Source organism: Rhamphochromis sp. 'chilingali', assembly GCF_963969265.1.
Source record: "Rhamphochromis sp. 'chilingali' genome assembly, chromosome: 2".
Lineage (NCBI taxonomy): Eukaryota > Metazoa > Chordata > Actinopteri > Cichliformes > Cichlidae > Rhamphochromis > Rhamphochromis sp. 'chilingali'.
Window position 1 is genome coordinate 52,045,832 of NC_137930.1, and position 17,952 is coordinate 52,063,783.

The 17,952-nt window shown below is 41.9% G+C and overlaps 1 protein-coding gene across 1 annotated transcript in view; it reads left to right on the forward strand.

Moving 5' to 3' along the window:
- Window positions 1-792: 792 nt before the first annotated feature.
- The window catches only part of LOC308384327 (A disintegrin and metalloproteinase with thrombospondin motifs 20), a 78,893-nt gene continuing 61,733 nt past the window's right edge, over window positions 793-17,952 (forward strand). The window contains exons 1-4 of the mRNA XM_080862827.1: window positions 793-1,209; window positions 1,417-1,778; window positions 6,957-7,125; window positions 16,954-17,207. Coding sequence (XP_080718953.1) covers window positions 1,119-1,209; window positions 1,417-1,778; window positions 6,957-7,125; window positions 16,954-17,207 — 876 coding nt within the window. The 5' untranslated portion in view covers window positions 793-1,118. The remainder of the gene's footprint in view (window positions 1,210-1,416; window positions 1,779-6,956; window positions 7,126-16,953; window positions 17,208-17,952) is intronic.

Below are 17,952 nucleotides of genomic sequence, written 5' to 3' on the forward strand. Positions count from 1 at the left end.
GCTAACGGTCCAGCTCATTTCATATGGGGCCTACTGTTCAGGGTGCTTTAGCCTGCACACAGCCACTTTGCAACCCACATCTGGTCGTCTGTTCATGCTGTATCTGACTTATTTTGTTGAATATCTGTTGCCCCTGATACCTGCTCTGCAGTGTGCCGGGGTTTTCTTACCTCATTCTTTTCCACATAGCTACATGCAGGGGGCTTGGAGTTCATTGAACAGCGCAATACAGATTGATATAAACTATTCCTTAAAGCATTTTTTAATGCAAAAATGGTTTGTGAATGCATTAAGACCAGCCTTTATATGCTTCTTCCTATGTGTGTGTGCCATAAAATCTATATATTATTATCTGCTACCATGCTGACCTAGCCAGTATAACAGTCTAGGTTTGAAGCCTATTCTGTAAATCCAATATGACTTCATTGTTTGGCATCTCAGTTACATCACGACTCTTTTTAATAACAGCCTAATATAGAATCAAGGAAATTTAGTGCTGCATGGCACAGCTTCAAAGTGTGGCTTTCCTCAGAGTGTGCCTTTGTGTGTGTGAGAGTGACAAAGCTAGAATCATAGCAAGAATCACGGCTGAAAACAAACAGAAATCACCGGACTTTCACTTCGTTTTACTGTTTTGGCTGATTTTGTGCAACATGACCGGTCTCAGCACTGCAACACTCCAGCTTGTACCTTGTGTGGTGGCGGAGGCACACTCACTATTGGCTCGAGATTGTAGGGGCGTTGCTTCGCAGTTGGTGAGTGCTTAGGGTGCACGGGGTGTTCTAGGGATGGCTAAGGGAAAGCTTACTTGGCACTGATCCCTCCTTTCAGTATAGACTGCAATTAACATTAGGCAGCACTTTTTTCCGAGTTGGGGGGGGGGGGGGGATGAATGTGTCATAAATAGTTCGCCTTTATAGAGGGTAGTGGATGCATGTTGAGCAATGCGATGAGGCCAGTGCACTTTGCAAGACTTGCGCTGCAGAGAGCGTCCACGGATCCCACGACCTGCTGCTGACAAGCCGGGGGGAAAGGAGAGGCAGAGGGGGAGCCGCTCGGAGAGAGATTGAGGGTACTGCCTTGGAGACGACAGCCCGGGTTTCTTTGCGGAGGGAATCATGCAGTTTGCAATCTGGCTGGTTGGACTAATGTGTCATCTGTCAGCTTTTGTCCGGGAGACTCTGCAATACCAGTTGCATCCGAAACAAGGTAGTGTTTTCTTTTGGCTTGCGAGTACGATGAAGTGATACTGCTGAAATGTGTTTCAACATTATTAACGGTGATTGAGAATGATTCCCGGCGTGCGGTAGGCTTGTCACCCTGCATCTGCATTTAGTCTGTTACACAGGCTCTAGGCTGTTTGTTACCATTGCTTTGTCTCTCACTTCCAACTTTCTCTGACTTTTTTTTGAGCAGAAAGCTTCATCAAGCAGCTGTCATCGTATGAAATCGTCAAGCCGCTACGTGTGAATGACTTCGGAGAGTCGTTCCCCCACAAACTGCACTACAGAAGGAGACGGCGGAGTTTAAACAATGACCTGTCCGGTTTACGGCTTCACTACAGGATTGATGCTTTCGGGGAACGCTTTCATCTCAATCTAACCGCAGACTCCAGCTTTATCGCGCCCTCTTACACGGTGACACACTTGGGAGAGGAGCAGAGCAACGACACGGACTCCCAGTCCACTGACCCCGGCGATATGCGCCACTGCTTTTTCCGTGGACACGTCAACGCCAAGCGCGAGTACCCTGCCGTCTTCAGCCTGTGCACTGGTCTGGTGAGTACTTGGTTTCCACTCCGCTATCTTCAAGCTTCTTTTTTGGGAAGCTTTAATCACTCTGACATGCTTTCTTCCATTTAAACGAATTCCATCCACGCACGCACAGCCCACAGCTCAAGTCATGTGTGTAAGTGTGGATCGAGAGCAAGTGTTACTGGACTAGTGACAATGGGAAGCCCTGCACCTTTGTGCCTGTGGGGATGGTGGGGTGGGATGTGAGGGCTGGTTGTTATGGTTGGGATTGGGGCTGATTTGACAACAAGCCACTCTGTTGAAGTGTCCGTCTGCAAACACACTAAAACCCTGATGTGGTCATAGAGGATTTTCACACAGAAATGGATTATTAGTTATTTGGTGTCATGCTCGTGCTTGTGAAACAGAGATGCCAAACTCATTTTACAGGCCATATACAGCCCACACTGATTTTAAGTGCACTGGACCAATGAAATGACATGATGGATGTAAACACCCCCCCCCCCCCCCCCCCGGCAACTTTGTAGTAGATAGTGGAAAAGGAAGCGCTTTTCTGTCAATTAACTAATAGTTAATTACTTTGTTTTAGTATGAATGGCAGTGGGGAGGAGGGGGGACTTAATCAACTGGAAAAGCTGTAAAAGTTATAAAAATACAGTTAAAAGTTCAAAATCTATTTACATTCTTTGGGCCGATTTTTGGCCCAGGCCTTATGTTTGACAACCCAATTTTGAAGCAGTCCAGTTTTTAATTTTATGAATAAAAATGCAGAACATTTCCTTGTTCCAGCTTCTTTAATGTTTATAATATGATACTCAAATCATCATAAGTTTGACCCATAGACAAATAGGTCTTTTGAAGATGCCACCATGTAGTTCCTGGAACTCGCTTCTCTTGTGGTCACTCTTCATAGCCTAAAGAGGCATGTTCATTAATTGACAGAAGAAAGAAGATGCTCATTGATGAAAATGTATCACATTTTTTTCCCCTGCCAACTTTATAGGGGTGTAATGGAATAAGTGGGTAATAAGGGGGTTTATAGGACTTATGTGTAATATCGGACGCCTGATGCCAGAGTCATTTAGTTTGCTGACTCCTATGTGAGGGAATCTGATAACTGTTGACAGCGATGACTTCATGGGTCACATAAGGTTACTGGTACAGGGGCAGGGGGTTGACCTTAGTCGCGCCAGGCGGATTCTGGCATAGACTGTGCCTGGGGATGGGGCAGGGTGGGAGAGCAGGGGTTGTTAGAGTGGACAGATAGACTGACCATAGCCTCAAAAGCCTTCCTCCTGCTCTAGGCCATTATCAGTGATGGTTATCCTTATTTTAGATGTACAGCAGGAGAATAGCATGTCATATAGTTATTTGCACATTCAGTTAAAAAACATAAATCTTTGTATTATCACTTTGCAAGAATTGACTCACAGCAGTGTAGCTATCAAAAATAAAATAAGGTCAAATAAAGTGTTTTTCTTGTTATTCACCAATTTAAGACAAAAGGTGTTCTCCATTTATCAGGGCAGCCTTTAATTGCCCTCTCTGATATATGACTCACTTATACAAACATGTGTGCATCCTTTTTTTCAACAAACCGTCTTGTTTCCTTGCAACATCACTCATTGAGAATGACAGGACAATGGACACACCACCAGAGGCTATTGGGTCATAAATGTTTCCGTGTCTGATCACTGGGGCTTAATGGCCCGGGCACATTTTGGTGAGATGAGGTCATTAAGGAATAATTAGGCCCTAAAACAAAGGGGTCATTCTGGAAAAAGCAGTTTCCCCTTTCGTCCAATGTTGCTCAAAGCTATCACCGGGGGGCAATTGAGGAGAGCTTGGGGGAGGCAGGGTTGAGGAGCTTTTGGCCTTTTCAAAGGGAGTCATGAAGGGCAGAAAAGAGGAGAAATGCCCCGAAGAGAAGACAGCTGCCAATGAAGGTTGCGGAGGAGACTTAAAGATTGCTCACACCGTGGGAAATTTGGGTTCCTTGAGAAGCTGGGTCTTTCAGTCCACTCACATAATAGAAGTGTAGGTTAAGTCAGGCTGTTCTGACAAATGCATCTGTTTTACTTCCAGCACAGAATGAAGCAGCTCTGCACAAAGATCAGGTTCACGGCACCTTTATGCCGTAAGATATTTAACAGAGACTGACTGCAGGTGTCTGCAGCCACAGAAAATCATAGTGTCTTTGAGAGATTTCATAATAGAGCTGTGTGCCAGCAGTCGGTCCACTCATGTCTTGAATGTGACCTCGCTTCAAAAAGGGGTCTCTCAGTTGTAAGGTCCAGTTCAGCACCCAGTACTGAACAGCAGCCATTGTGTCTGCCCAAACCTTTGTCAGATTTGCTGCTGAGCTAATGCTGGGAAACCCTGAATCTCTTCCTCTCCGCTGACTAAAGGGAGCATTTATCTGTTCAGCTTTCTGTTAACACTACACGAAACTTTAGACTGGATCACCTGTAATTACCTAATTGAAGTTAATTCACCATAGACAGTGATTTACAAGACACCGGCAAACATCTACCAATTTTTGCATTGTATAAATCATTCATTATATTTAGATTATGACTGCAATGGTTTGAAAAAGGCTGCAGTACTTCTATGTTGATCAGGCATATTTAAACAGAGTTTTATTTTCACAACCAGATGAGACGAAAGCGAATGTTTTGAGCCTGCTGTGAACAAAGAGGACATTACATCGACAGTTTGATGACAACAGAGTAATCTCCATCTGCTCAAGATGTGCACCGAAATGAACCAGAGCATGTACCAAATGAACCTTGTGCTTTTTTTGTAGTTCCAAGGTCAAGAATGAAGTAATATCTGACTGTTATTCAGTGATCATTTTTTTGAAACACAAAGGGAAACGTTCTCTGCAGTGGATAATTCCTGATGCGTTTTAGCCACATAAATTTGTTTTTTACTCGACCGTGTAAATGTAAGAAAATGTAGTCGTGTATGCTTGAGTGGATTGACTCTTATTTTGACTGCAAAGACCATTTCATGAACACTGTTTATTCAGTATCAGCTTCTCTGGCGAGTTGTTGTCACAGCATGTTTTGTGTCTATGATGAGTGATTGGTGGACTTTAGGACTTAAAAAAAAAAGAGTCACATCATCTCGAAATCATTCATACAAATGCATCCGTTCATGCTGTCTTCTCTCAAAGTTCCCCGCTGGATTTGAAAACTACTTCTATTTCGTTTCACTGGCTTCTCAGAACTGAAGAACCAGTACTGATCCAGGGCAGAGGGGGGGGGGTGCTTCAACAAGTGAAGGCGTTTCTATCCTGTGCATTGTTTATGAAAGTTTTGACACTTTTGCACTGAACCCACATCCATATGTTTTTGGAACATGGCATAGTTATTCTAAATAAAAGAATTAATATGGGATTGAAGTCCAGACTCTCAGCTTTTATTTAAGCGATTAAGCAAAATTATTGCATTAACTTTTCAGGAATTACAGCCACTTTTATACACCCCTTCCTTATTTTCAGAGGCTCACACTGATTTGGATAATTTTAAATATCAGGACTGTTTTTCATACTTTGATGGGTTCTAGACTGCCTGAAATCTCTGTTAGGCCTTTACTGTAAGCCACCTTAGATTGCTGCTTGCTTGTGTGTCTCTTTGCCTTCAGCTTTGTCTTCAGAAAGTTGAGTTGACAAAGTTATCTTAGCAGTATGCTTTGGTTCATTTAACTATTAGCACTGTCTGATCTGTTTTGAAGTGTTTGGCTGAACCTGAGCAGAAAGTATAGCACATGTACACTTCACAATTTATCCTGCTGATTATCTCAATAATAATAATAATAATAATAATAATAATGGATTGGATTTATATAGCGCTTTTCTAGGCACCCAAAGCGCTTTACAATACCACTATTCATTCACTCTCACATTCATACACTGGTGGAATAAGTCACGTTATCAATAAACACCGGCAAACTTGTTCTGTTGACAGTGATAGTTGCCCATACCACAACATAGCCTTGTCTTCTAGTCCTTCTGGTGTTGCTGAGCTGGCTGGTGCATTCCCTTTTTTTAAAAGAATGTAGCAGAGTGTTGATTTAACCTCTCTTAAAGTTTTTGTTATCTCTTTAATAGGTTTTTTTTCAGCCTAATGAGGGCCTCATTCACCTAAACTGATATCTCTTTGACCTTCACATAGTTCCAGTTAACACCTAAGTAATGAAAGTGCAACACTTGGAATCAACTCCAGAATTTTTATCTGCTAAATTTGTCGTGGAACGACGAGGAAACAGGTCCCACTTGGCCGTGAAACCGCCTTCACATCTTGATTTGAATTGAATGTCATACAAAGGCAAAAATTACACAAATTGTGCCACTTTCCAAATACCTAACTGTAGAACTGAGTGCCTTTAACCTTTTTCAGGAGCTATAGTGTAAACCTGCAGGGGATCTAATCCCTCACTTTTTGAAAAGTAGGGAGGAAAAGTGCAGTTCCAGTTTGTACTTGTTTTCCACGTCCGAGTTGTATCTTTTCCATTGTCAAATGTCCATCACTCGGGGATGTTTATGGCGTAATGCTGCCTTAAAGATAACATTCCAGCCTCCAATATCCTGTTTAAGTGTGCGCATGAAATTACCATGCAAACACCAGTGCGCCTCATGGCTGAGTGAGCTAAGAAGCTTTGTGAGGGACCGAGCTGCCAAATCAATATTAGCATTCCTCTGTCAGCAGCTTGGTCCGCGTATGATGATGTCACTCTTCCCAGTGTCAGGGTTTTCGGGGAAAAACGCATTTTGACACTTACAGCTTACCTAATAACCTGTGCATAAATGTGTGAAACGGTTTACTGAATTGCAACAGCGCCCTGATAAATGTATCATGCAAAAGACTTAAAATGTTTCAAAACTCGCCTTCATTGTCACGGAATGAGATTCTCAGGGCTTAAACTTCAACAATAACTGACATGAAAGCAGTTACGGATATTCTGTTGCCTTTTCAATCAGCATGTTCTTTCCATACACACCTGTCAAAAGAGCTTATTTAAAAGCATGGAAATAATGTGAACCCTGGTGCCAGAGGCTAGGACCGAGTGACTGCAAAGAGACCACAACCTGTGTAAATGAAACTGTGAAATAAACAGACACGCGTACAGTAGAATATGCACACATGCACGTGCATGCTTTGTACCAGTGACATCTCCTGGCTTTTCCCCCCCTTATAGATTGGAACTTTTACAACACAACATGGCGAATTCTTCTTGGAACCCCTTTTAAACGCTGCTGGGGAGGAATACGATGAAGAACACGACAAACCTCATCTCGTCTATCGACATGAGAGGAAAAGAAACATCTCCAAATCTGACAACAATGCAGATCCCTGTGCTGCCTCAGGTAATAGACTGCCTAAGTATTCTACCTGTAACCACAGTCTGTCTGACTTTCACCCACAAACACTTACCTCCTTATCTCCTGTATTTTCTTTCTGAACCGTGGCAATAAACACTGCCCTAAAATGTAAATTATACTCAGTCACGATCTTTGGCTTGCAGATTTCAGCCTTGATTAGTGGCTGTTACTTGTGCACTGCGTGGTGGTTTCATGCCTCCTCTGCTGGAACATTGAGTCCCAGGTTTGTAGCAGGAGCTCAGAGGGTAGGTGCGATAACTTTTTAGTTTGCAGCTGAAAAGAACTGGGGGGGGGGGGGTTTCCACTTGGGAGGCTGCTGGAAAGTTCCCCCAATTTCATTTGAATTTTTATGGTTGAGGCCCTGCGGGTGGTGGAGAGGCCCTCAAGAGAAAAGCAGGGTGACTGAGTGAAGTTCACCTCGATGGAAGACCTTAAAGTTGTCCTCCAAGGGGGGCCTTTGTCGAGTGACGCGATAAATCTTTTATATGCCGACTGCTTGATTTGTTTGTTGTCTGAACGCAGCCATTGTCGCCCAGTGGTGGCCTTTGTGTGTGGCGGTGGGTTAAAAAAACTTGGATAGGCCAACGCTGCCTCAATATGCTCAACCCTTTCACTCGCTCAATCTGTGTGAGGCAAACAGAGACCCAGCATTCGCTGAAAGCTTTGTGTATATATATCTATTAACCCCCTGACTTTTAATGTTTTAAGAACATCCATTTCCACCATTCAGTTTAAGTGTGTAAACCAGTTTAATGTCTAGTTAACATGAAATGAGAAGCATCCTGAAATAGCTTCTCATGACCTTTACTGTGAAATGAAATCCTTTTGTTCAGTGTACAGCAGGAGGTAGCTGGGATGTAGGTGTTTAAAGTGTTAGAGACACCTGCGGGGCCTCATCAAAGGATAGCAAGTAAACAATGAACAAGGGATTAAAAGAAGCAGTGGGCCTGGGTTAGGACTGTGAGGTGTCCCCAGACTGTGCCATTATCAGAAAGGGCAATCTCCACATGTTGTGAAAAATTGGTTCTTTGAAGGCTTCACTGAGCACAGACTAATAGGCTTGTCCTGTCTTTTTATGACACACAGCGCAGTGCAGGTTACATATAAACGCTAACTTGACGCGTGTCGTCCTGCTTCCGGAACACTTGCAGTTTTTTCTCCTGGTCTTTGGGCATTTTCCTCCTGGCTTTGCAGTATGTCTGCACATTGATGTCTCAGAAGGAAAATTGTCCACTTAATTTTCTTCATTAGACTAAACTGACTTCTAAAATAAATGTCAACACACTCAGGCTGTCAGCTTGTCATTGTGTTTGAAAAACTGGAAAGCTTTATTAATGGATTAGAGGAGCGCATAAGCATCACACAAGACCACATTTTAAGCAAGAAGCACATAGATTACCCACCCAAAACCTGTGATGTTAGCAAGAGAGCCGATTCCAATCTCCTTTTTTTTTGACTGGCTCTAAAAGGACTCTCTGTCAAGGTCAACGCGATCTTATGACTCTGTTTTTCTCTTTGTCGCTTTCTCTTCCATATTCGTGTTTTCGTGTGGAGAGAACGTTTGAGCCACACAGAGAAGTGCTGATGACCTTCCAAGCAGCCACTCTGATTTGTAAAAAAAAAAAGTTTTTGCAAGACATACGGTGATTTTATTCCTTATCCATCCCCCTTTTTTTGCTGTTTCCTGAAGCAAAACATATTTTTGAAAACGATAAAGATGAAACAAACTGCGCTTTATCAAACACACCTTCAGGAAACAGCATGTGTATCAGCAGAATGGTAAGATAAGAGCTTCCTTTAGAAATGCTGGCTCAGAATACCTCCCTCGTGCACTGCGCAGTGCGCCAGAACAACGGAGACTTCTGTATCTGCTGTCCTAAGACAAGTAAGAGTTTCCAAGATCTCTGAAAGAAAAAAATGCTGAAAGGAGAGGAAAGCGATGTTTCCACATAGAAACATTTCACAAAGATGACGCTCTGTTTTGAGCTTTGAGCTTGTCATCTCCGACACGTACAAATAGTTGACTTATTCATACTTGTGCTGTCACTGCTTGTGAGATGTCAGATGTAGAAGTGGACTGATAAGACTGAAGTGTTACCTTGATGGAAAATTCTATTTTAACTGTCAGGTCACGGCTGTCTTCAGCTGCTTTTCTTCACGACATGTGTTCATGGTCTGTTGATAAAGCGAGAGGCTGTTATTGTAATGCTGTGTTGAATGGATGGAAGTTTATATGACATTTTTAAATGTAAATTCATCCTACTGAACCACTGATGCCAGTGTCTTTGATGGACATTGCAGCTGTATCAGTTTCCTTTCTCTGTCAGCCAACCTGGGTGGTTTTCCTTCTGTTTAGAATACCTTTACTGGAGTAGATAGCTGTTGAGTGGGTGATTAATGTTTTAAAGTCACAGAGTGCCTTGTTGTGCCTCGCTCTGAATTTTGAAAGCATAGAGGCAATAAAGCTTAACAGGCTCAAACCACAACACGGCTCCGACCCCTAATGACACATTCTACAGGGTATCAGTCTGTCGGCTTGCATGTGAATCCCCGTGTCATCCTTTGATAGAGATAAGCGCAGAAATGAGGGCGGCTGCAGGTAGGGGTAGATTCTTCTGTCGCTCTGCTCCCTTTGCTTTTTAAAAATCCATGTGAAGACAAGCAAAAGGCAAAGGGAAGCGGGAATTGCAAAGAATCTCTTTCACCAAGCCACTGGCTGCAAGTCCAGAACTGTGGGGTGTCGTATTTTGTCTGAATTAGAAACAGTGAAAAGACTAAAAGACAGCTTGACACCAAACTGAAATCCAACTACCCAAAGTCCTGTTCCAGCGTCAGCTCTCAAGCAGCTTGCCTGATTTCTTGATGGGTAACCGAGGCCAGCTTGGAGACTGAATTGCCTGGCGTTGATGCGGCAATACTTGGCACAGATGGCATCTGTGCCCCCTGACCCTTAACACAATCATCGTATACGATTCCCCTCTCGGTGCCCACTGTGTATACATGGTAGCTCAAATGCTAGCATCAGGTTTTTGGTCAATGGGTTCATTTACATGGAAAAATGTCCTCCCCGCCTGCGGTTTGAACTAGCCGACTTGAATTGGTGCCTGCCCTCCCTTTGCGCTTTCATGTATGTGAATGGAGGCACTTGTTGATTGTGACCTCACTTCCCTCTTTGTTTGGAGTCACTCACTGGATGAGTTGATGTGACCTTGAACTTTTCCCTCCTAGAGGTGCGTGGATTCTGGGCTTGGCGGCTTGTTTGCCGGGCCTCACTTGGAACTATGTATGCATTAAACCCTTTGTTTTCCTCTGAAGCACGGCTCTTGACAGGGGTCAGGAAATGTGGTCAGCTAGGGTGTGATGGGCGAACAGCAATTACTCTGTCATCTTCACCATCTTTCTTTAGATTGTGTGGAACTTCTGGGTGTCACATGGCTCCAAAGGGCTTAGGCTTATTCTGTGGCCTTATGGCCCTTGCACTGACTCAACCTCCTGCATTCCAGGAAGTACCTATTGTGGCAAAGAATAAAAACAGTTTGTTTTGGGGCTTTTGTGTCCGTGTGTAAATGTGGTTTGCTTGTGAATGTGTGTTTGTGAAAGTGCATGTCATCTCCTTGGCCTGTCAGTGGATGAAGTGTCCCACTGAGTGCTGAGAATTGCTGAGCAAGAGCGGAGAGGAATGGGGAAACGAACTTCTTTCTTTGTGAGTTTGAGCAATTCTGGCTTGCACTGCATGTGCCTGTCTGTCTTGCTTCAGAGCTTGGCAGTGGCCCTTGCCTTTTCTCAAGCTCCCACTGCCTGCTTTTCTTCTTTTACACCTGCTTCTATAAAGTAGCTTTCTTACTCACTGCATTGCTGTTGGCCCTCATTTGAAAAAGACTCATTTCTCTTGTCTTTTTGAATGCCAGTTGAATATTTTTGTCTTTTGAATCACTGTGATCTGAACGCTAGCCTTAAAATGTGTCAGATGAGTCTAAAAAAATCAGATTTTTCATGCATTGATTGCGAGTTTGAGCCACCACATGTGCTATTTGTGTGTAATGAGTGAGTTTTCCCTTCAGGTAGGATGCTCTGTTGAGTTAGTGCCTCAAATTTCATAACACTCCATGACAGATAATGCAAGCAGCTAATAATTTGGTCCATTGCACTCGCTGAGTTTAGGATAACAGATACTCCGGACAGGGCTGAGTAGGGCTGGGTACACACACAGTCTGTAACTTTAATAGCTGCCATGTGCCTACCCTGAGGCCACAGCCCTATTGAACCCAGTGTGTTGGGTGTGTTGCTCAGATTCCAACTTGAGCTATTTTCTGCCACTGAATACTGTCTGGGCATTCTTAACAGACTTGAGCTTATTCAAACAACTTGAGTGACAGTGATTAACTGCATGGTGGCATGGATGCTGGAAGAGCAACAGTTTCCCACTAAGGGTAAACCCAAGAGATGACCGGAAATCATCAGTGACTTGGCCAGGGTCTCGGGCTGTTTACTATCATAGAGGCCAGACATCCTTCAAAAACACAGAGCTACATTTTTAATGTAAAGATGATTTATAGTTCAGTATCTAAAGTAGGGGTTTCTTTTAAAATATGGTAGACGTGATTAAGTCATCCATACTGATTGTCTTGGAGTAAAATCAACATCTCGATATTTAAATGGTTCCTTGAACAGATCTGTAGTCATTGTTGAGTCACAAATGGTCGTCTTCGAGGAAAAGAAAAATGAGGCCTTGTATATGTGCTTATCAGATAGGATTTTAACATTACGTATAAACGTGTGATTGCATAAATTGCAGTGTTGAGGTTGATGCTCTTTAGTGATGCATTTAACAAAACCTGAAGATCCTGTTTAATTTGCTGCTTTGCATTTTATTAGCATCCTGTGTGTGCAAATCTCCGATTGGGCTGGTTTTGTATACCTGTGAACTATGGCTTTCACTCAAGCAAAACGTTAGCAGTATTTATCCCTGCAAAAAAAGATGTTGATTTTTTTTTTTTGATTTGATTTGATTGATTAGCATTCAAATTCAAATCTCAGTGAAAACAGTGAGAAAAAAAAACAAAAAAACAGTGAAAACAGAACAAAAATCTACCATAAAGAAAGAAAGCATGAGACAAGGCTAATCAAAAGGTATTGGCTGAAGCATTTGCTTATTACGCCAACCCTTTTCACAAAATATCTTTTTGTATGCAGCTCCTGTACACAGGGCTTGAAGAAAATAATAAAACAAAGCAAAAACCAAACAAAACAAACAAACAAAACAAAGAAAAAAAAACTTTCCACCTTAGATAAGTAACTACATCAAAGTAAAGAATCAAGAGGTTGTTGTTTTTTTTCTCCTTTTTGTTCTTTTCATTCTTGATATATATATTTTTCTAATACTCTATTTTTAAACATGTTTTTAAACAAGGAAAATGAACTACACCTTTTTAAATCACTGTCATAACTATTCCACAGGTTAACTCCTCTAACAGAAACACATCTCTGCTTTATATTTGTCCTCATCTTGTTTTTCTTAAAGAAATCTGTTCCCCTTAAGTCATATTGACTCTCTCTGACTTTGAACAGCTTCTGAGTACTGGGGCAAAGCAAGTTATTTTGTGCTTTATACATTATCTGTGCCATTTTATATTCAACTAAATCATAAAATTTCAGGGTATTCAGATTAATAAACAAATGTCATTAGAATAATCTATAGAAGGACAGGAAACTGTCCAGAATAGTTCCTGTCGGGGAGTTTCAAAGGATCGAGAACATAGTGCTCATTGTTAATGTCTTTGCTCTTGAAGTGGCACTAGTTCTGTGTTATTGTATATACAACATCGTGTATCATGTATATGTTGTATTCACTCGCTTGTTTTGTATGTCAGTACAAGCAGAAACTATTTATTTCTGTTTAGAATGACTAAATCTTTGCCTCTGTCTTGACCAAATCACTTTTGAAAAAGGATTTTTTTAATCTCAATGGAACTTTTATTTGGATAAATAAAAAATAATATTATTAGAGACTTTTCATCAAATCTTTGACACATTTTGAAGAGCTTTAGAAAATGATGTATTTGCTCTTTATCGGCACTTCCTTGTAAAACGCCAACATCTGTCCTATAAACTATTGACTGGGCCTTCCAGATGTAACCAAATTACTCTAAGATTTGAAGACATGTGTATTCAACAAAGAGGAAGGGTTGCTTCTTGCGTATCCCAATCCAAACATTTTCAATTGAATTCAAATGGTATCCATAATGATTTAATCTTTAGTATATTTGGATGAACCCCTTTAAACTAGACATCTTGGTTTGGCTAAGATAACACTCCAGGCTACTACCCGTCACAGTTCTGATTCACAAGTAGTGTTTCGTCATTTGAGGAGGTCTGCAGCCGACCACTATGCTGTCGTTATCTCTGAACTGAAAATATCAACCGAGTGGACTGCAAGTGTACAAAGACCATACTTCCAGTGATGTCGACAGCCACGCCACTTCACTTTTAAAAGCCTTCTTCAGCAGAAGCAATTAGCTGCCTTACTTCTCCACTGTCTAGCCGCAGAATTACACTTAATTGTGCCCCTGTCTGCGGTGGTTTCAAAGTTTTTCCCCTCTTAACTTGTATTCCAATAACCACGCTGTCTGATTGTTTTAAGTAGCAGGCACTACCTGTACTGATTGGAAAGTGTACTTTAAATGTGTCCTTGAACCAACACAGCTGATTTAAATGGCTAAATTAGCTCCTGCAGTTCTCCAGAGGCCTGGTAATGAACTAATCATGTGATTCAGGTGTGTTGACCCAAGGTGAGCTCTAAAACCTGCAGGACACCGGCCCTCAGGGCCTGGAATTGCCCACCCCTGGTTTAATGTGTAGCCTAAGATGACAACTCTCAGAAGGCCAGCAAAACACTGTAAAACAATGGTTATTAGTTCAACTACGTATTTGTTGGTTCTTGGCATTTGTCATGAAAGAGCAGCTCTATGTTAAAATCCCATTGAGATCCTTTTGGACAGGCTGGCATACATAGATGGACTCAGACTAAAAGTATATGTAACAGTAAAATATTTCCACACTTTAATGTTTATGGATTAATGTAAATAAATGCTTAACTGTTAACATATGTGGCAGTTCAAACCCAATCAAAATGTCTAGATATGTTTAAAAGAGTTCAGTCATTGTGTGTATGGGATATTTTGTCTGCAATTATTCATGGCATTGAGTGAATACACAAACAGGGTAATGTTCATTGTTTTGATTGTGTTTTGGCACAGTGATATAAAGATTTACACATCCCGAGTCAATTAGGTGTTGGAACATAGAAGTGAGTGTGTTCTGTTGGTACAATTTAGCTGTGTGTACATTGGAATCGACTAGATTATAAGTTGGAAATGCCTACACTCATGCCATGCAGGGCCCCTTTTTAATAATGCTCCCGATCATGAGAAACCTCTGAAGTTCGAGTTTATATTCCAAGTTTGAAAAGAAATAATATCTATCAGGTTCTTTTTGTTGATAGTAAATTCCAACATGCAGAGCACAGAGATATAAAGACCTTCTGTGGCTGATTTTTCCAGTGCCCAGTGAGTGATGTAATGCCTCTGTGCATACAGTGGGTCAGTCACCCCTGTCTTCTCATGGTGTAAGTAGCAGCTCACTACCTAGCGAGAGGGGGATTTCAACCTAAGGCGATTTGGGAAGGTTGTGTGTGGCTAATCTGCACTGATTCAAAGGCTATTATAGCAGAAGGCAATATTTTCACCTCCTCCTCTCTTTTTTCCGTCACACACTTGCTTACTCTGAGTCTTAACACCAATTTCTGAGGATGGAGAGATACTCCTCTGTGCTTTGATAATCCCTTTGATGTCGGACTGTCTGCAGCGATGAGTCTGTTTAAGGGGTTTAGTGCGGTGGGTTTTGGCCTTTGAGACTTTTCTTTCCCTGGAAAATACAAAGCTCCGTGCTGGCCCAGCTGCCCGGGCTGCGTGCACAGGCACAGACCGGCTTGGCGCTGGCTTGGATGCTGGTTCTGGCATGGGGTTGGGCCTCACGGCGGCAAGAGCTGTGGGCCATTGTGCCAGGGAGTCACGCTTCGCCTCGTGTGCCCACTGGGGGCATCGCTTGAATACTCACGGAGCACTGAATGAGTTTTCCTTTCTCTTTTTTTCCCTAATCTAACAGTTACACACAATCTGTCTCTGTGTGACTGTCTGGAAAGATTGAGTTTACAAAACACAATGGAAGTCTTCACTGTAATCGGGTTATCCAAAGTTGAGGAGGATGACGGATTCCAAACTATGCTTGGATCGTAAGCACTAGTGGTCTTACTTAAAGTAATTACATAGTCGGTGTAATTTTTTTTTAGCAACTTTTGCTACATTGTGTCCCTTTTGCGGCTTGGTTTAATGGAGGCAAAAGAAAAATACTACACCTATATGTACAAACATTTATTAAAAATTACAGCAATTTGAGTTTTGACAAAATAGGAAATTGACAGTGAAATCTTTCATTGTCAATTCTTAGCTATTTCATCAGTGGCTCCTGATATTTTTCTTCTTTTTCTTCTTTCAGCTGGTCCTTTTAGAGGTGGCCACAGCAGATCATTTATTTCCATCTCACCCAATCCCACTTCTTCTGTCACACCAACCCTCTGCATGTCCTCCTGCACTACATTCATGAATCTTCTCTTTGATCGTTCTTTTCCGCCCGCCTGGCATACGTTAAATCAATCTTTCCTCGGCAGGGCGACAGGTGAAACTGCTTTAAGCAAGCTTTCTTACACTATATCACGGATGTGCGCCAAAGCAACAGTGGAAATCAGAAGAGCACAATGATCGACCTGCACGCTTCGGTCCTGGACTTCTCACAAAATGCAGTGTAAAGTTATACAGTGCTGATTGACTGCTTAAGCATTTTGATGTTCATAGCTGATACGTGCAGTTTATCTGGCCCTCCATTGGTTGTCATTTTCAGTCAGGAGAATCTGGGGATATTGCAGAAAACAAACTCAACCCTTTTTTGTGATTTGGATTATTCCTGTGGTGTGACTGGGAAACCTCTTGCTGTTTTTTCCACTCTGTTTTTATTCAGAACTCCAGGGTTCTTATTAATGTGCAATCAACGCTACTTCATTTTTAAGTACAGCAAGTTTTTCTTGCCTTGCCTCTAATAATATAGGCAATCGGTCTGTGTCTCTGCCTCTGTGTTCCTCTTTTAACTTCACTCTGTCATGATGATGGAATCTACCGTTTGTAGCCAGCACAACACGTGCGCTTCAGCTGAGAGAAGTGAGCCATTTGAGTGTGCACTGTGTATGGCTGTCATTCTGGGTCTGAGGCTGCTGTTGGAGGCGGCGTATGAATGGAACTGTTTGAGTGTTAATGTGTTCCTTTCACCACGATTGTAACAATTTACCAAAATAATACAATGACTGCGGTATCCAGAGCGGAATATAGGATTTTTACGCCTCTGCATGGCGTAAACTGAGCCTAGTCTCTGTGACTCAGTAAAGTGCTGTTAAGGGATTTCTTAGTTTGTGTGGCTTCGTTTGAGACAGGAGAATCCAGATTGCCTGAGATAAAACACAGGCTCAAAGCTCACCAGTGACTCTGTGTCTCTGGGTTCAACTGCTTTCCTGAACACTTGAATGAGACGGTTTATGGCAGGTGTCTGCAACAGAAGCCTAGTTATGTGATTGGAACTAAGCTGCGCCAGAACATGCACTGAACTGTAGATGTAGCTTGCTCTCTTATGAAACACCTTTATGACGTTAAGTAGTCCATTAAAAAAAAGGCTAATTACCACATTAAAATTATTTTCTTTCTTAAACAGAGAACTTGAAGAAGCCAGCCTCTTCAGAGATGAGAGGGACCATGAGAGAGGAGCTAGAATCTCTCAGAGCCACAGTAGAGCACCAACGCGTGCTCGAGAACAACTCCACCGGCCCACACCCGAGATCGCCACGCAGGCGCAAGCGTTTCCTGTCCTATCCTCGCTACGTTGAGCTGATGGTGACAGCAGATGCCAAAATGGTGCGTCACCATGGACGCAACCTAGAGCACTACATTCTAACAATCATGTCAGTAGTAAGTAAAATAATGTTTCTCATTTTTTTCAGTGTTTAAATGTGTTTTTGCTCAGTATTGTTTGCTGGCATTGCCTTCCTGTTGGGATTACATGCTACTAAAAGGTCTTTAACATATGATGGGGTTAGTTACTCAAGACCTTGTATGTGAGGAGAAGGGTTTTAAAATCAGCTGTTAAACCAATTTAACCAAACATCAATAACTGAACGATTTAGAGGTTCATTTAAAATACTGAAAAGTAGCAAAAACTTAGTGAAAGAACATGACAAACGTCTCAGTGTTAGCCATGCTGTTGTTCACAGCAGATTTCACAAGTCATTGAATTGTTTAAACTTGAGACTTGTAGACTTATAGAATAGTAAGTTAAACTTGAATGAAATGTAGGTTGCTCGGTTGCTAGAGACGAGCTAAATGCATATTTTTTTCCAAGCAATGTTTAACTCTATGTGGCCATGTTCTTTGGCTGTATGCTCAGCGTGTTGTTTCCCCATGTGTAAATAAGCGTCTCAAACTAGATCAAAATTAGGCTTGATGGAATACACTTACAAACATTAACCTTTCCACTAGATGGATCTAATTTAATAGATGCCAAATCTACAGCAGAGCTGTATTGAATTTAATGTGGTTTTGTGGACATTTACATTGAAAACATGCATCGTCTTTTTTTAATTGTGAAAGATCTCTAGAAAATGACCAAAACTTTACAGCAAAAAATAAACAACTTCAGATAAGAAACTTCTTATGA